Source organism: Nanorana parkeri, unplaced genomic scaffold (genome assembly GCF_000935625.1).
Source record: "Nanorana parkeri isolate BGI_ZX_2015 unplaced genomic scaffold, ASM93562v1 scaffold1333, whole genome shotgun sequence".
NCBI lineage: Eukaryota > Metazoa > Chordata > Amphibia > Anura > Dicroglossidae > Nanorana > Nanorana parkeri.
In genome coordinates this window covers 113,461-133,687 of record NW_017307601.1, presented here as the reverse complement: position 1 = coordinate 133,687, position 20,227 = coordinate 113,461, and the positions used below count along the sequence as shown (strand labels likewise).

Sequence of the window (20,227 nt, the reverse complement as noted above, 5' to 3'; positions counted from 1 at the left end):
TATATATATATATAAAGGTGTATGTAATTTAATTGTATACAAACTCAGTTTCTTTTGTAAAACATAAGGAACTGTGAAAAATATAACCTAATATTTATAGAAAAGTATCTGCTTATCACCTGCACTTGTGTATCCCAGTCCAAAGATTCATCAACAAAGACATCTGGAATATCTGGCCAAACCTTAAAGCAAAAAATAAAAAAAACAAATATAGTAAAACATAAATCAATATAGGTTAACAAAAAATAATGATATTTGAGCTTCTTCCATGTAGAAAACATCATAGATACCTTTCCCCATATTATGTCAGTGCTATTTGGCCATTTGATGAATACATCATCTTGTACACCTCTAGTATAAGCTGGGTAGGGTTTGGTTTCATTTCCTGAAATAGCAGGATCCTATAAATGATGCAAAAAAAGACAATGTAAAATGTGTTTAAAAAATGAAATATCATTACTTAAATTGCATTTAGATAGGTGGACAAAAGGCTAAAACAAATGCTTTGGTTTGTACATCTGTGGACTAACATAACTGCTGTTGAAATACATATAGGGGAGTGTGTTTTACATGCCAAAGGATTTGTATTTCTATCTATCCAGTTATGAGATGTACACAGCCCAGGTACACATCACAGTCCTGTCTGTCAGGACACCTGCTTTCCTGTGACTTGTCAGTGAAATAAGAAGCAGCATACTGATGCACTCATCTCTCTGATACTCTACTTTCGCCTTCTATCAGCATTTTCCTTTTACTGTAGTAAAACTTATTGTGTTGCTTCTTTCTCCCACAATCTGATCTCTGATGTATGGAAACGGCAAGAGGCTGATCCATGGTCAAACTCAGCTACTTACACTGTTTGCTTTAACTCTTTTTCTGCAACAACATGTAAACAAATTCCCAGTCGCCATAACAAGTGGGAGTTTATCTTTTCACTGCAAGACGATGGCCATGCAGTAGAAGTGATTTGGGCAGTTTTAGCTTCTACATTCTACAAACATGCTGCTTTCCTCCCTTCCATGCCTGATTCCTAGCCATGTTTAAAAAAGAAAAAAACGTTAAAATAAATGCACTTTAATCAAATAGATTCAAAAACGTATAAATGCCTGGGTCCCACATATGCATTCAAATGACTGTGTCGGTTGCACATGCCTATGAAAACATTCTACAAACATGCAGCTTTCCCCCTTTCATGATTGATTCGTAGCCTTGTGTCATGGGCTCACCTGTCGGTTTTGTGTGCTAGGTGTCCAGGAACATCATGGTAAGTGTCAGGATTCAAACATTTGTTTGCTGATCTCGCCTATATAGTTTGAGCCTAGAAGCACTCAGTTCTTTTTACTTGCGTGTTCAGAGCTCTCAAACCCTGGTTGCTTTAGCCAGGGAAGAAGCTGATCAAGCACAACCTGTGCTAATTCAGCTTCAACAGAGTGCAGAAGTGATAAGGGGTCTAAGACTCCTATGGTCTTCTTTAGAGAACCTGTCATCTGCATAGTGCTATCACGTAGGGGACTTGTCTGCTCCCTTGTGATAGCAATAGAGTTAAGTTGAAAAAAGAAAAAAGTTGAAATAAATAATGTTTAATCCATTAGATTAAAACAATTCTAATAGCCTGGGTCCACATGCACATACACGTATGCATTTAAATGCCTGTGTTAGTTGCGCACACCTAGGAAAACAATGATTGTGCACACCAGAGTGAAAGTAGTAATTCTAGGGCCATCACCCATAAATCTAAAATTATGTGCTGTAAAGGCTTTTAGAGCTATATCTATTGACAATTTTGGGATTGCGTAGTTTCTGGCCATTTCATGGGTGCACATCATTTTGAGGCCTGACATACTTGGTATCTATTTAGTTGGGCTAACCTCGTCTTTTATATTCTACCTTAAATTTGGATACTCTATTGTTTGTTTGCATTAAAATTTGAGTGCATTTTTTACTGAAAATATAGATTTGATAAACAGAAGATCATTTATCATGTTACATAAGAAATTTTAACTACTACCATTTAATTTTCAAGGGTCTCTACTTTCAGAAAATATATAATATTTTGGGGGGCTAAAGTAATCTTTAGACCTAAAATGTTCATTTTAATATGTGTGCAAACAATTTGTGTAAAGTGGCTCCGCCAGTGAAAACCATTCATAATACTTTTAGGGCTGCATTACTGAATACAAAACTGCATTCATATGTGTATTTTATATCTGGTTGGCGTTCAACCTTATAGTGAATGTAGATTATAACAATAAATGTCTCATATTTTCTCCCTTTTTGGTCAGTTAAATATATTTTTGAAAGTATTCAGTTAAATCTGTTTTAAAGGTGCACAAATAAAACAAAACCTGTTAATCCTGTTGGAATTTCAGAGCTGTTCTGTTCACTCTACAATGTTCAATCTTAAGTCTCAAACATTATTATTATTATTATTATTATTCATTTTCAAAATGTAAGTTTTTCCACACACAAAACATCCTTATTTCTTTCAATAATCTGGTAATTGGCAATTATACCTGAGTTTAAACATTAAATTTAGAAAACGTAATGTGTAAATATTGCATTTACACATTAGTATTGTTTATGAACTGGGAAGAATGTAGTATCCTCAATATTTATATAAGGTAGTTCTTTAATTATGAGCTGTCTCACATTCTGTTTACATAAACATTACGCACCAAGAGAATAATAAATTTCATTCCTTCTGCTCTTATTCGGTCAACCAGAGCTGGCAGGCCCGAGAAGTTGGCACCAAGTGTGAAGTCCAGTTGTCTCTCCATGTAGTCTATGTCAGCATACTGTACATCCTATAGTCAAACATAAATGTACTTCCTAAGATACTTTATATCAAAGCAAATGTAATACTACTTCAGTTTCAGAATGACAGGTATAATGAACATATAAAAATATTTATCATTTTTTTTAGTATTGATTAGAAAACAAACTATTAAAACAATAAAGTATAAAAATTAAATTATGTACTCTTTACATGTGGATAACAAGTGTTAGCTAAAGCTAAAAAGGACAGAACCTAAAGTTCCTGAGTCCTATATGAAAACTGTGCAGTTTCATATAGGTATTTGCTAAGCTCAGATATTCATTCTTCCCCTGTGTGTATTCTGTATACAGTATGTTCCTTATGTGCATAGATGGAAAAGCAAATGGTACAATCTGTGCATACTGCAGGTCACATGGCTCTTTTTCCCCAGTATCAACCAAAAACTGAAACAATAGTTTTGAGCAGACTGAAACTTAAATATTTGAGAGAAAACTGAAGATTGTCAGCTAATGTGTCATTTTTGTACTTACGTAGGGAATCTGGGCCCTTTTCATATTTTCATATAAATCAGCAATTTCTGAATCATTTTTGTATCCATAGCGACACAGCTGGAATCCAAGAGCCCAGTAGGATGGCATTACTGGACGTCCAACAAGCTGAGAAAATGAAAAAAAATGACTGTATGGAAGGTATTTTATATGTATGTAACTATACTGGTAAAGAAAGGCTACTTACTTCTGTGTATTGTTGGACAACAACTTCTGGTTTAGGGCCCAAGACTACATAAAAGTCTAAGATTCCTCCAATAGTGCGGTATGTTAGTGCAGGTGTTTCCTGTAATGTTATATCTGACAGAAAAAAGTTTTAGAGATACAGGAAGTGAGCAATACTGATTAAAAAATATAACTGAAGTTTCAACTTCAATAGGTCATGATAATACAATGAAATAGATAAAGTTAGGAAATTGGCTGTGGTTGAAACTTTTTTTATGTGGATCTAAGAGGCAGTATGAAATGAAAGGGTGAGAATACCTGGCATGAACGATCACAAAGCGAAATAACTGAGAATGTTATGCAGTAAGGTGCTCTGGTGCACTACTGCTATGTCTGAATTATAAAATCGCACCCAAGCAGTGCATCCTGGCAAGGTTACATCAGCAGAGCATTGCAGGGAAATCTTATCTTTAATCTCATGAGATCTCAGGGAAAGGCCTTGTCCTCCCCTGAGATGATGGGCATGGTCACATGTCTTAGTCACATGTGCCAGAGTTCCAGGAAGTGAGGGAAATAGATCAATCTTGTAAACTACTGCAGCTTATTTCTAACTGATCATGTTTTTACTTAACCATTTGGGTTCCATTTGCTTCAATGTGATTTTTATGAAAAAGACTAGCACATCTTTCCTGGATATCTCTTCTAGACTATCACAGCAAGCAGACTTCAATATCAATTTACCCATAGCATTGCTGTTCAACAGAAGAACCCCATGCGCGTTTCCTTCAGTATCCAGCCCCATGTAAAATGGTTGAACACCATAGGAGTTTAGATGATCCTGAAGAAAGAGTAAAATGAATATATTTTTGAATTGTTTGCAGATTTCATTTTAAAAATACCTAAAATGTTTTGCTTTTTGTGCTTCTTTACATCTATAAAGACAAATGTGTTTAAAAGACAAATGCATTTAAAAGAAAACCTGCTTTTGCTGTACACCCAATAAAATTTACATTATCACTTCCCCATAGTTTACTGGGAAGCTGATACAACAAATTGTATTGGGTGATACAGGCAGTATAGCTCAACTTTTGTTAAGAAAAACATCCTCTCCAGGTCATTTAAATACACTACAATGATTTGTATTACAGCGTATTACCTGCTACTGTGCAGCTAAAACACCACTATTCTAGTCACATCCTAATTGTTCAGTGGGTGATGTTTGCCTTATATAATATTATGAAGCACTATCAGTGTTATAATAAGATAACAAATGCCTGGGACAGCTGTGAGTCAATCATATAGGCCTGAAGTTAAACTTTAGGGCATTGTCTCCTTTGTATTGCGATTGGATTCCATGGTGGTAACAGATTCAAGTTTTAAAGTCGTTTTATACTGTAATTTTTTGCAGAATGAAAGGTAATGGTAGTTTGCAATGACATAAAGTCCACAGAAGATGGTTCCATGCAGAATTGACACATAATTAATTGATCTTGAACTCCTTCAGTGTTCTGAATTGCTGTATTATGTGTTTTTGTAGAAGAACATGGGGGACATTTTTATTAACACTTGTTGTGGGGTAACTCCACACTTCAAGGGTTAACTGCTCCTTTTGGTCTAGGTGCTAAAAAAAATTATACTCACCCACACTGCTGAACCGACTCCCTGCTTCTCTGGTCACTGAAGCATGTCTTCTCCTCTGCTGCACAAATGGAGTGTTCCGCAGTATCCTCATGTCTATACATTTGTATAGAACGTGATGACACAAGGATTCTTAGACCACTGCAGTGGAGGGGGAAAGAAGATCTAGGGACTGGTCTAAGAACAAGCCGGCTTGAATGATAATACCTATTTTTCCTGGAATTAATCTTTAAATAAATCAACTGGTTCCCTAAATGCTCTGCATGGACTCTGCTTCATTTTGACTTTGTGTTGGAGGCAGCTTAGCAAGACTGTGGAGTCGGAGGTGTAACAGAGTGGAAACAGCAAGGATCCTCTGGTGGAAACAGTATTTTTTATGGAACATTCAATTACAAAATAATTTCTGTAACAATGATATATAGAACATAATTTTATTGAGAAAAATGGAGTCTGCCTTTAACCTTACCATAATTGGTATAATTAAAAACATGTATTTATATACCAAAACCATGTATATGTAAAAACAACATCAAAGTTTTCAGAAAAAAACACTCCTTATTAAAAGGTTGTAAATTTTTTTTATATTCCCTCCCTACCACTAAGTTGTACAGTTATACACTGCTGTACAGAGTCACTCTAAGAATTTTACAAAATATATCCACTTACTCCTGGAGGCTGATCTTTAGCAAAAAGTCCAATAGGTCTGCGTTTCATTTCTTGGCGGAAAGTTTGATGCTCTGTTTCTCCAAGCCCAAAGACATAATCGGTGGGAAGCCGTGTAGAAATCTGAATAAACTTATCTTCAAATGTCATTCCAGGCAAATTAGAGTCCCAGCTGGTGACAAAAAAAATAAATTACACTCTTTTACATATAAGATTCATATGGATTCCAATGTTCTTGCTAAAAAACAAAACCTTTATTTGAAGACCTCCAAAAACAAATATGGAATGATAAAGTATGTCTGTGATGCCTAATTTTCCTTGTAAAGTGGCAAAGTTGCCTATTACTTCTCTGCCTAAATCAGCACTTCCTGCCCAAAAGCTAGTTTCTATGTATGCATTTTTATGTATGCATGCACAAAGCATTATGGGCTTTCTAAAGGGAAGAAAAAGTAGATTTTTTCTATTATCATCTATTATTATCTAATGGAATGTCTGTAGAGAGCTATGCAGAGCAGAGGAAGAAAGGAAAGCGGAGGGGTGGTTTACTTTGACCTATTCATCCACGTGTGTTTTTTTAACTTATGCTATTGAACCTGGTAAAAGCATGTTTTTTTTTTCACCAAAGCAGTCGAATAATCCTGGTAAATATGTTAACTGCCATAGTTATTGCTAACCTGCAATAATTTATATTTACGGAAATATTTGTGTGTGTGTATATATATATATATACACATACACATACATACATACACACACACACATGCACACACACACACACACACACACACACACCAAATAAAGTCCAAAGTTGCAGCAATCCAAATCTTTTTATATTATTTTTTCATTCAAAACTCTGCATATACTTTCAACAGTTTCTGGCTTAAATCAACCCTTCATCAGGAATCAGGAGACCAAAATGGTCAGTGCCTACTCAGACAAGAAATACATCCCTCCATAAATGTAGACAGTTAATACAAATAAAAATGCATCCCACAGTGACCTGTAAATTAAAAATAAGTGAAATAAATAAAAATATTTATGAAAAATAGAAATGAAAAATACTATGTGAGAAAGAAATAATTGCAAATCCAGTTTAGACCACAAAGTTAAAGTGTGCCCAATCAATCTACCCAATCTGTTCTTTAGAATATGATCAATTCTCATGAATATACATGTGTGATTTGTTATTGGAAAGATGCGTTATTAGGGACAAATTTTCATTATTGACAGATATGACAGAAATTATGAATCAAAACGAATCCAAATGTTCAATAATGAAAATTTTAGATGAAATTCATAGCGGGAGTATGTGACATTAGACAAAGGCAAAAGGCGGTCCATCGAACGAAAAAAAAGCGTGAGGTTTCCCTCCCGAATCATACCCTTTAGGTCTGATAGGAATGTTAGGAAGGACCCCCCAAGTTAAAAATAAAAAAGTGCATGTGGTTCCCCCCAAAAGCCATACCAGGCCCTTCAGGTCTGGTAGGAATTTTAGGTGAGACCCCACGTTTTCCCCCCCTTTTTTTGAGGTGGGGTTGTCCCTTAAAATTCCATCCAGACATAAATGGCGTAGTAAGGATTTTGGGGGAACATCACACACTTTTTTTGTTTTTAACTTAGGGGGTCACTCCTAACATTCCTTCCAGACCCAAAGGGTCTAGTATGAATCAGAAGGTGAACCTCTCGCTTTTTTCTTCTTCTGCGGACTGTAAACATTTTTTTTCCTTTTGTCTAATGTGACTTTGCTGCAATGAAAATTCATCTAAAATGAAAATTCCATCATACTACAACTAACTAATTTCGTCTGAATCCGAATCCCAAAACGAATTGGCTTTTGGACCCGAATCCCAGAAAACGAAAAAAACAAAAAAATCAGAATGAAAACAAAACAAATTTGTTGCTCGTGCACATGTCTACACATGAAGTTAGTTGTGAGACAAAATGGGAAATTGCCACAAAATGTCCGGCCACAGACATTAAGTCAGTCTATCATGGATAAAGTATTTATGATGTGCAAGTCTATTCTTAAGTCTGTGTGTACCACATACTTGTTTTGTCATGAAGAACAGCTGTTTAATGTAATCTTTCAATTTTGTATATGTATTAACCATCTATATTTTTAGAGAGATGTATTTCTTATCTGAATAGGTACAGCTTGACCATTCTGATCTCCTGATTAATACACCTGATATACTATATATTGTGTTTACAATGCTTCCAGTTCCTTTTTGTATTCAATCAATTACAATGGTACTAGTAGTGCTTTCTGCCTGATGAAGGGCGACGGTTTACATCATAAAATGTGCATTCCAGAGCGGCCAGCCTCTAGAACACACTGTATCGCACTCCGGCTGGCTTCCTGCATTTAGGGGTGTGGTGATGCATTAAAGTGGTACCAAAAGCCATGCCCCCCGTCCACGGTATGATCGCCCACACCAGAACGCGTGGCACATCAGTGCCTGCATTCGGGTCCAGTGCAATCTGTAAAAATGCTGCAATCACTATTTTTGGACCGGAATGCAGGCACTGATGTGCCACAAATTCTGTTGCAGACAACTCATACTTCATGTAGGGTGTGTGGCTGTGGTGCCGACTTCAACAAACCACCATGCCCCCCCCCCGCCATCCCTAAATGCAGGAAGCTGGCTGGAGTGCAAAACAGTGTGTTCCAGAGGCTGACCACTGTGGAACGCACTGTTTATGGTGTAAACCGGCCTAAAGGGCTGATCTAAGTCAGAAACTGTTGAATGTATGTGTGGAACACCATTTTCTTGCGCTTTGATTGAAAAAAAATTGGATTGCTGCAACTTTGGACTTTATTTGCTCTAAATGCTGGGCTGTTCTCAGTCAACCCTCTTGCATTGTACCTTCTGCTACATTTTGGTATGGTTCACTTTATGAGTGAATTAGATATATGTGTGTATATGTGGTTTTGTGTTTGCAGATTTCCAGCTTGATAACCAGCCAGAAAGAATTCCTGTAGTTTATTACTGGCATTTAATTCAACAGAACTAAATGTTGTTCATAACATGTGTATAATTCATCTGCTTAGACCATACTAAAAGTATATCAGCTCTAAGCATTTCTATCAACAGCTTTAATCCGAGTGTCTCAAACATTCCAGCCTCAAAGGACAGATGATACAAGCAATAATCCCCCTGGATGGAAGTCTAATTTCTTTTTGTTCTGAATTTGAGCAAAAGAGAGAGCCTGACATTTCACAGAGGAATCAATTGATTTCAAAGCACAAATGAGTTTCTTAGGAAGTGCTTGAAAATATTCCCTCTAGCTTACTAATGGTCCCTTATAATAACGGACATCTTCAAAAAGTAATAGCTTAATTAATTTACTTATGAAAACACTTTTATCTCAGAACAATTGTAAGTATTCTAACTTATAACCTCCAAAAGTGTAATAAATAAGTATTACAAACCGGTCCATGTTTTCTGACTTTCCATAGATAAACCAATTATGCTATATTGGATTAACAAATAAAACTTTTTTTAAAGGACATTTCCACCTTTGTAAATGATTTGTGATTTTTGTGGTAATGTAGAATGCAGGGGGCGATTTAGATGTGTGTGCATTGTCAGAAGTCACAGTCCTGTTTTTCATACTTCGGGACGCAGAAGCGATCTGGCGACAGGTAAGTCGCCAGGATCGCTTCTGTTGTAAAGCCGACAGTCGGCTCTACAAGTTTAAACAGAGTCCCGGCGGCAAAAGTCGCCGGGAGTCTGTTTAAACAGCCCCGATGCTGGCGACGTACACTGTACGTCGTCAGTCACGAAGGGGTTAATAGAATCTTTCACGGGCCAGAGTCCTAGAAATTCTTAATTCCCTCCACAGGATCTTCAATCTGTCTCTATTGAGGGTTGGGTTGTTATCTGTAAACTGCAATCAGCTGATTCCTCTCTGCTCTGCTGAGCTCAGTGTGCTGACCCCCCCTCCTCATAAACGAGCACACACTCAGCTCTGAGGAGAGAGCAGAGAGGAGAACTCCCACTATAAATCATCAACACATTAACTCATAGCACTGTGTGTGTTATGAAGATCTCTTGCACTTGATGTGTCTGTAGACCTTCTCTGTGTCACTGTGTTCTGTGTGCTGTGTGCTGTGTGCTATGAAGATCTTCTGCACTTGTTTTGTCTGTATCAGAAGATACAATGCATCTGTCTGGCATCATGTACACACTGTGTACATTGCTGGCATATGTTTTTTTTTTAAATGCCCCCGCAAAAGGTGGAAATGTCCTTTTTAAATTCTGTTTATTTTTTATGTAAGCAACACACTCTTTTCTCCAAGCAGCAGACACTTTTTCTGGCAATATAAATGTTAACAAGATACATTTCTTCATGGCATTGTATAATGTAAAGATCTGCCAATAGCTGCGCTGGAGTTGAACATCAAGCATGGCTAAGGTGTAATAAATTTTAAGTTGTTGGACTCTCCATCGTCATCTATTGACAGTTTCTGGCACTGAAACATTGCCACTTTATAACTTGTATTCCTAACCCTCATTAATATACTATGAAAAGTAGTCCACTCTTACACTCAGTGCTTGATCAACATATTTGTTCTGTTTGTATTTGCTTCATAATTTGAATCCTGTTTTCTGTCTGCTGCCTCCCTTCACCTTCTGCATGTTTGGCCACATTTATGTCTGCCTTCTGCCTTAACCCTGTGCCTGTCTCACTATGTTTTTGTGATATGGTACAATAAACCAACACAAAAATACAATGGGGCTTTCTAGGTCTCACACACAGGCTGATTGGGACATGAATACATACATGTTATCAATATACAATTTATATGTGTTTTAACATTTTATTAAAATATATGATTAAAGACATATAATACAGTTTAAAAACATATTCCAAACACAAGAAGTTATCCCATGGCATACCGCCCCCCTGGATCGTGCAAACACATTATATACAATCTTGGCATTCCAAAAGATTCTTCAGGAAGTTTAGAGGTAGAGGAAGTCTGGACTCACTGCACATTGACCCATGAAACAAAGAGAAATGTTATGACTAACAAATATGAAGTGTTGATATTTATAGAGAAAAGCAATCTTTTGGAATGCCAAGATTGTATACAAAGTGTTTGTGTAATCCAGGGAGGTGCTATGCCATGGGATAACTTCCTGTGTTTGGAATATGTTTGTAAGCTGTCTTATATGTCTTTAATCATGTATTTTAATAATAAAATGTTAAAACACATAAATTGTATATTGATAACATGTATGTATTCATGTCCCAATCAGCCTGTCTGACACCTAGAAAGCCCCATTGTATTTTTTTGTTGGTTTATTGTGTCTGGATTTCTTTGGTGGTTCAGAAACATTTTGTATATGATATGGTAAATGTCTGGTAGTTCGCTGTCTATACCAGATCCTCTAAAAGTTGCTCCTTGGACATCAGCAGCACAACATCCCCACTACTAGTGGCTCTGGAGAAGATATTGAGGCCCAGGATTGAACATAGGAGGGAGTCCAGTAATTCTATGGATCCAACTGGATTTAAACAGGTTTTACGCAAATTTTATAGTTTATTAAAAGTCATAGCTGTAGTTAAACTCCTAAACTTTGCTAGTTTCCTATAGATAACTGTAGTGACAGCTTTTAGGATTTACCAAGATAAAGGGCTAGACAGAAAGATTGGTTTATGTCATATCATAAATTCTGTGAACCAACTTGATCCAACCCTGAAAAATTAGGGCCAGTTCACACCATATGCAGTTGTGATGCAGTCAGTTTATTTTGACAATGCTTTCCTATGGGTTTTCTTGTGCTTAATTCACACCATTGCAGTTCGTTCAGATGCAGTCAGAAAAAGTACTGCTTGTCCTATTTTACCTGCATCAAAACGAAGTGCAAACACATAGCATGAAACGCAATGGAACACATACAAAAACAAAACACAAAACAGAATTGATTGTGGCATCATCCAGGGACATGCAGGGGAAAAAAACACATCAAAACACATCACAAAAGTGTTGAAACGGATCGCAATGAAACTGCACAGATGCACACAGTTGTGATGCAGTTGCTGGTGAGAACTAGACCTTAAAGTTAAGCATAATTTGGTGTTGAAAATTAGCTTTACCGTACTTTCATCAGTAAGGTCCATGATGTAAGCAGAATTGTCGAGTGTGACAAATGTACTTGTCATGAACTAAGCAAGATTGCTCTGTCTTCGGTACATTTATAAACTATGGATTCAAAATAAACCATATGCTAAAGACATAATTTCATAAAGATCTCATCCATAGGTCACTAATTATACTTACATAACAGCACCATTGCTCTTCCTTATAATGCGAAGCCCAAATTTCTTCTCTTTAACAACTTCTACTTCATACATTCGCTGATCTGTACTGCTTGGACTGCTGGGTAGAATGAGTGGTACTGGAACTTCATATCTTTTGTTATTAGGATCAAAGATCTATAAAATGACGATAAGGCATTAAAGTCAAATTAATTTCAATGACACATTTCTAATTTTGAGGAATTAAAAAGGGGCATATTTTAAAATATTTTGCAAATATCAGTTGTATGCATGAAATCCATGGACACCAAACTGAAAGTGGTTCTCTGCAGCCTATAGGTAACTTGTTAAAATAGAAATATAAAAAAAATTGTTGTTTTGACAAGGGTGAATAAACAAAATGTAATATATTTTAGCTTATCAGTCTTTAGATATGGTGGCTGCATTAAGCTTCTTTTTTTCAGGCTCAGCAAGTACAGAAATAAGCCAGTTGATCTTGTAAGAAAAGGGTCTCAAAGTATTGGCCTGCGGGCCAACTCTGACTCAAGAATTGGTACTATGTGGCCCACAGCCATCTGACAAGTCAGGCACACTGTCACTGACCACATACCTGACTTGTGCGAACAGATAGATGATCTGCATCTCTGTTGGATGCAGACTGCATAGCTGCTCCTATCATCTCTGGCAATCACTGGTTTCTTTTGGCCTGAGCTCCGACAGCTATGACCTTCGGCTGAAAGAATGGATTAGTAAGGTCTGCACCAGACCTTACTAAATCAACCACTAGATCACCAGAGATCGTGCCTTCTTGCCCCCTCCCTGCAAAGATGTAAGCAGGTAAGGGGGCTTGCAAGTAATACACAATTTTTTTTCTCTAAACTACTACTCCCATCACTCTCTAGATGATGGGATTACTTACATATTTAACTATGTAATGAAGGCAGGCATGTTTGAAGTCCATTCCAGTCCACTCAGGGACAGGAGATGTGTTATTATCAGGATGACAAAGTGAAAATCTAGGGTAGTGTAACAAGGACACTCCACTGAAGACCGGAGGTGCAAGTAAAATGCAGTTTATTTGCTTTCAAAACGATAGATAACACGAAATCCAACATAAATAGCTTGCTGTAGCATAACAGATAGGGGCTCACCAATCCTCGAGTTGTCACGTACACTCAAGGTGTCCCAGTCTTTTAACAAGTCTCTCTCGCAGCACTGCTGCTCCGGCCTCAATCTTTAGGGCCACTGTCTGGTTCCTCCAGACAACAGCAATAACATGCCAATCCTCTCAATATGGTTCACAAACCCGCAGCTCCCTGCTGCCCTGGCCTCCACACTGACTCCGGGGTGGTGCTCTCCTGACTCACAGGTGGGGCCCTGAACACATCCCAGCACACACTTCATGAGGGATGTAAACAGGTGCACAATCAGGTGCTGGTCACCACCAAAGCATGGACCCAGGAATGGAGATTTCTTCCCACCCAGAGCTCTAAGAAATCTCCTGGCTCCAGGATCCCAACCTTGATCCAGAAAACCCAGAAAGAACTGAAAAGGCAGTTCTCTCCTGGTACCAGTAATGTCTTCCTGGAGCCACTCAGCCCCTCTGGCTGAGAACCCTGGGTGACTTTGAGGCCACCTAACACCGTGGTATTGCCTCACAATGCCACAGTAGGAAGACTGAAAAAAGAATACCAATGCAGTCCAGTATCAATACATCTAAGTACTGATAAGCTGAATTATGTTAGAAGTGTGTTCTTAGGTTTTGATATGCTTAGGGATTGAGTCACACTAAATGCGTTGGGGCCAGCCGTTTTTTCCAGCAAAGCCCTAACGCAAGACAAGGCAATTTGCATATTACAGATGGGCACAGTTCAGTGGTGTGTGCTTATAAAATAGGGCCATGACACAGTACATGTGTGCTGTGCATATAAATCATATGTGCATATTGTATGTGTGCTGTGCAAATAAATCTCAATGATCTATGATGAAATCACACATTTCAATAATGAAATGTGACATTTCAATAAAGTTTCAAATTTTCAATAAAGTTCTAAAGTTCATATGGGCACATTTCAATAAAATTCTAACAAAAAGGCAAACAGTGAAATGTGCTGAGATCGGCACTTCAGCACTGTGACAGCTAATGCAAACCAGCGGCAGTGCTTTGTAGCGCAGCCACAGGTTTGAATGCCCCTTTAAAAGGTGAATGCTCTGGAGATGCCCTCCTAATCCTTCCTTCACTACATTGGGGTCTATTCATGAAGCTGCCGAAGGATCTAACCATAGCTTCGGCCGATCCTTCGGCTAGCTTTGGCCCCAGGACCCCTTCGGTTCAGTAGAACCGAAGGGGTGCTGTATGGGCTATTCACTATAGCCCGTACAGCTCCCGAACGTGGCCGAGCGGCTCAGTTGAGCCGAACGCATATGCCTCGGCTCGGCTGAGCCGCGCTGAAAGCCGAAGCTGGCCGAGCGGCCGGCCGACAGCCTGCTTCTCGCAGCTGCAGAGAGATCAGCCTCTATGGTTACCTGCTAACCAGGGACACTGATCTCCAAACAGCAAACATTCTTCATGGCGCCCTGGGAGTCTTTCGCTCCAGGCCGCCAAGTAGAGAAACACTGCTGTTTCTTTTTTTTTATTCTGACACGCAACCGTGTCAGAATAGAAAAAAAAAACAAAAACGTTTTTGCCCATTGGAATGCATTGCTAGATTCCTATTGACTATTTCAATTTGCAATAGCCAATAGTAAACTAGCATTGTACCCGCCCTCTGCTTCAGTTCTCCATCAGGTCCATCAGCAGGAGACTCCCAGAGCGCCCAGTAGAGTTTTTTTTTTCGTTTTTTTTTTTACGGTAGCAGAGCCGCCAGACAATAGGAAACTATTGGGCGGAGCTAGCTGTCATTGCTAGCTCCGCACAATCGTTTTCTATTTACTTTTTTTAAACTATTTTTCTGTTCTGCTCAGCAGCATTCGGCTATTCACTCACTGCTGTTCGGCATCTATAAGAATAGGCCGAACAGCAGTGAGTAGCCTATCGGAGGTTCGGCTCAGTCAAACTCCTTCTGCACTTCGGGTTGGCCGAACATTCTGAGCATGTTCGGCCGACCCGAAGCCCTGCGAAGCAAGCCGATGTATGGCTGATTTCAGCCGATATAGGGCTGAAATCAGCCGTACGAGCCTGAAGTGAATAGCCGAACAGTGTTCGGCTCACTTCACTTCAGGTTGGTCATTCACTCGGCTGCCTACGGCAGCTTAATGAATAGACCCCATTGTGACTACTAATGTATATATCTGGTATCCCACCATTTCATTAGCTACATGCTCAATGCTGGAGTAAAGGAGGGAAAGATAGCTGTGGTGTTAACATCAAAGAAACAATTCAGAGTGGCAGCTCTCTTATTTCATATTTTTTTAAATAAGTGCAACAGACAGTACTATGCCATTGTAATTTTTATTGCTAAAATGCTTAATAAAATTAGCACCATTAATATGTTTCCTATTTCATTTACACAGTTGAAAATGGCATTTACCTTAAACTGCAGCATATCATTTTTATGGTATATTACTTGAAGGCGTATTTTATTGATTGGTGTAGAAATTGCCCTGTAGCGTTGCACAGTGCTGGAAGGCAAGGATAGGTCCACAATGATACCATCTGGGGTTGTCTGCTCATTGTCAACAGTGTAGCCATAATCTTCTGGATAGTAACAATATGGTATGCCAGAAACACTAGACGCCTGAAACAGAAAAGTATTTTATATAGTACAATGCAAGTAATATATTGTGTTCAATATATATTATTTAAATGTGTTGTCAGCATAGTAATCAGCATATATTAATAATGAAAACAGATGAAAGTAGGCTGTACTGCTCTTACACTTTTTGGGATTTCCTTACAAATAAATGCAACAACATTATGGTCACTAAGATGAAAATAAACCATGTAGAAGTTATATACTTATATCTGAACTGTAAATGTTTTTACTCTTATACTTTACAACTAAGGTTACTTTATGAGAGAAATGCATCAGAGGGAGGGACCCTGGTGAGTGGTGTGGATGCTAAAAGAATAACGTTCAAGTGTCACAGTTTGATGTGCAATCTTCATTTGTCATTTGTTTACCCATAAATTACAATAAACAACTACTCTGTATGTGAACGTAGTTTTCAAGATAAAGAGAGCAATTGCATTTGGTTTGTCAGTTACTTTGAAAATGACCAGCTTTCTCAGTTCTAGAAAATCTATCTCTTGGAATGCATTCAAACATTTTCCATGATACACTTGAAAAAAATGCATTTTATTTTTAATGGATTCGTTAACTAATTGGCTGACTCAACTCTGTTGGCTACAGAAGTCAGGCAGCAAACTCTGAAGATGCAAGTGCCCATAATGTACTAAGTTAGGAGACAGATTAGCCAAAATAAATCAACATTTCCATCAAAGGGCAACCACTATGGTACTAAAATAAATGTACATAAATACCCTAACATACCCTTTGAAAAAATAGGTTATATTTCACACTGTAAATTAGATTCATGGAGAATCACACGAACATAAAACTAAAACTAGCAAAAAAAGTTTTTTTATTGTTCCCATAAAATGTTGGAATGTTCTTCCCAATTACTCACATAGAGAACACATGGGGCTGCTTAGCAACAGACCGGTCAGGGTGCCCATGCTGATCCATGTCCACCGCCAAAAGCACATACAATGGGCATGTGAGCATCAGAATGGGACCACAGAACAATGGAAGAAGGTGGCCTGGTCTGATCTGTGGGTGGCCAGGTGCGTGTGTGTCACTTGCCCAGGGAAGAGATGGCACCAGGATGCACTGTAGTAAGACAGTAAGTCAGTGGAGGCAGTGTGATGCTTTGGGCAATGTTCTGCTGGGAAACCTTGGGTCCTGCCTTTCATGTAGATGTTACTTTGACATGTACTTCTTACCTAAACATTGGTGCTGACCAATTGCACCTCTCCATGGAAACATTATTATCTGATGGCAGTGGTCTCATTCAACCGGATAATTCACCCTGTCACACTGCATAAATGGTTCAAGAGTGCTTTGAGGAATACAAAAATGAGTTTGAGGTGAGGCATATGCTTCAGCTCGACTGAGCCAAGGTGAAAGCCTGCTACTGACAGCTGGGCGGAGCCAGCCATCATCTCACAGCTGGCTCCGGCCACTTGCAGAGACAGATCAGCGCCCCCTGGTTACCAAGTAACCAGGGACGCTGATCTGTCACTACACTGAGAACTCGGCGGAGCCTCCAAGTTCTCAGTGTGTAATGACAGTTCAGTGTCCCCTGGTTACTAGGTAACCAGGGGACACTGATCTGTCAGTACCATGAGAACTCAGCATAGCTGACCACCGCCAGCTCAGAGCCTATACCACCGCCGGCTCCGACAAGCTCTCATTGTAATCACAGCTGATCCCGGCCAATAGAAAACAGTTGGGTGGGGCTAGCTGTCACTGCTAGCTCCACCCAACCATTTTCAATTTTTTTCTACTTTTTTTAACTGGTTTTCTATTCTGCTCGGTACCAGAGAGCTACTGAGCAGAGCCGAATGCCGCTCAGCGGCATTCAGCTATTCACTCACTGTCCTATGGGAATAGGCTGAACGGCAGTGAGTAGCCTGCCGGCGGTTCGGCTCAGCCGATCCAGATGTTGGATCAGCTGAGTCAAACTCCTCCTGCACTTCGGGTCGACCCGAAGCCAGCCGCAGCAAGCCACTGTACGGCTGATATCAGTCGGTGTATGGCTGAAATCAGCCGTACATGCCTCGGCTCACTTCACTTCGGGTCCATTATTCACACGGCTGGCTTCGGCAGCTTTGTGAATAACCCTCATAGTGTTTCCAGTTTAAAATGTAAACACAACTTTACCAGAACTTGGCACACTACCTTATATTTTATTGATATATTACCAATGCCATTTGGTTCATTAAGGTTAATGTCTCATCATCTTGTTGGTTAATATATGATTGTATAACAATATTTTAAATGTTTATCTTGCTCTGTGAATATGACTGATGAAATGCATATTTCTGAGAATCAATTTAGGAAAATAGATTATGGCACACAAGATAGTAAATTAGTGATATTAAAAGTAACTAAAGTTATATAAATAAACTAAACTAAACATAAGAACACAATGTGGGGGTTGTGTTAGTTTTCTTCTTTCAGACTAAGTACATTTTCAGCAAGCACAGACAATACCTATTGAACTTACAAGAAATGCAATGTCTTTGTAGCATTCAACTATCAAAAAATCTTATTAGCTATTGGATATCTTCTGTTAATTACAAAACATATTTCCTCTATGCAATGTAGATGAGGAGATGAGGCAGAGAACAGCCTGTGGTGAGGACACTGCTCCTCCATAGACGCAGTACAGCATTGTTACCCAGGGACAAGAAGTGTGTTACTGGCAAGTCCATTATGTAACAGAAAGGAAAAAACTATAAAAAAAATTATGAAGCCACCACATCTAAGGACTGATAAGCTGCAATGTATTTCCTTTTTTGTTTTTGTTTTAGATACACTTTATTACTAGTAATAACCAATGTCCCATATAGCTGTCCCATATGTACTCAGTACTTGGTTTGGGCCCCTTTTGCAGCAATTACTGCCATTACTTTTGCACAATATTCTAATTATTCGAGTTTCACCTGTATATAAAACAGTTTCAGGTGTCCCAGCTCTTTGTCAGACACACAGGTGAATGAAATAATTTTATGCTATACATACCTCCCAGATGCAGCCACGATCATTACATTTCTTTTCATCAGCATTTGGTTCAGGGTGGCAATCAAACTTTTCAGCATCAACTGTACCTCCAGGACCCAATTGATCCCATTCCACAGTGTATGATTCTCCCAGTGTCAGTTGGAGATTGTTTATGTGGAGAACCTACATAAAGAAATGTCAGTCATTTTTATACTAGGACAACTAGACTGAAATAACAGAAATGTATTGTATGTCATATTATCTATGATTCTAGTCAACAAAGGAAGGCTGACTTGGGGTTGCTTTACCAAAGGCACATAGGCTGTTCACTTTGCAAAGGAATTTGCACTTTGCAGGGAAGGTTTCCCCTTAGCTAGTGAAGGTGGTGAAATTTCACGTCACAAAGAAAAGACAATATTTTTGCCTGGACATTATTGGGTGTTTAATTTTGGCTTTAGCTCATTTACTAAACTAAAGGGAAGCTTCCCCTGCAGAGTGTAGAGTGCAAATCTATTTGCAAAATAAACAGCCTCCTTGCCTTTAGGAGATTAACCCCAATATCTCAAAAGGCATTTTTCCACCATGGTAGGAACATTAATCAAACAGATACAAAATGGGAGTTTTTATGCTTGTCACCTTTTTTTTAAATATGCTATCATTATAGCACAATGTGGCACTATATTAGAACAAATTGGTATTTTTAATACCGCGCAGAAATCATATGGTTTAAAACATGAACTACTTTTATTGTTGGGTCTTTACTTCTATTTTAGAATGGTGCTCAACTCTGATCCACAAGCCTCAGTGACAGACTGTGTATGTTTTATCTACAGTATTTTTAGGTAGTGACACAAAATCATTGATTAGTATTTTTAATCTGTGTAGGAAAACAACACAACCTATCTCACCTGTAACGCTGTGAAGAGAACTGAAAAACACTGGCACTGTTAGTGGGCCTTGAGGATAAGAGCTGAGCACCATTATTTTGGAATATGATACATACGATTCAGAATAATATGCTACATAACAACTAACTGAACAGGGACACTGTAGAAAGAAGTATAGTGCAAAAGTCAATATTTATGCTGTAAATGTCAATTTAAAAATGATTATTTAATACCTTGTTAGGATCATATCTGAAGGTGTGGTTTGAAGACTGAGTGACACCTTCTTTTTTCACTGTGACACTTGCGGTGCCTGTGGGAAGCCCCATTATTTGTATTTCTTCAAACTTTAGATTGTTGGGATCTTTATATATAGATTGTTTTGCTTCAAGAGTTAGAACATTCTAAATATGGAAACAAAAATAAAACAATTAACCTGAATATATATGTGTGTGTGTGTGTGTGTGTGTGTGTGTGTGTGTGTGTGTGTGTATGTATGTATGTATGTATGTATGTATGTATGTATGTATGTATGTATGTATATATGTATATATA

The 20,227-nt window shown here is 38.4% G+C and overlaps 1 protein-coding gene across 1 annotated transcript in view; it reads right to left on the bottom strand.

Annotated features, from left to right (window-relative positions):
* Positions 1-20,227, bottom strand: part of MGAM (maltase-glucoamylase) — a 160,192-nt gene that overhangs the window by 86,032 nt on the left and 53,933 nt on the right. The window contains exons 24-34 of the mRNA XM_018569428.1: positions 19,909-20,076; positions 18,810-18,971; positions 15,591-15,797; positions 12,083-12,237; positions 5,794-5,962; positions 4,231-4,327; positions 3,512-3,624; positions 3,307-3,432; positions 2,676-2,804; positions 291-401; positions 120-182 (exon numbers count right to left, since the gene is read on the bottom strand). Of these exons, the coding sequence (XP_018424930.1) occupies positions 120-182; positions 291-401; positions 2,676-2,804; positions 3,307-3,432; positions 3,512-3,624; positions 4,231-4,327; positions 5,794-5,962; positions 12,083-12,237; positions 15,591-15,797; positions 18,810-18,971; positions 19,909-20,076 (1,500 nt within the window). The remainder of the gene's footprint in view (positions 1-119; positions 183-290; positions 402-2,675; positions 2,805-3,306; positions 3,433-3,511; positions 3,625-4,230; positions 4,328-5,793; positions 5,963-12,082; positions 12,238-15,590; positions 15,798-18,809; positions 18,972-19,908; positions 20,077-20,227) is intronic.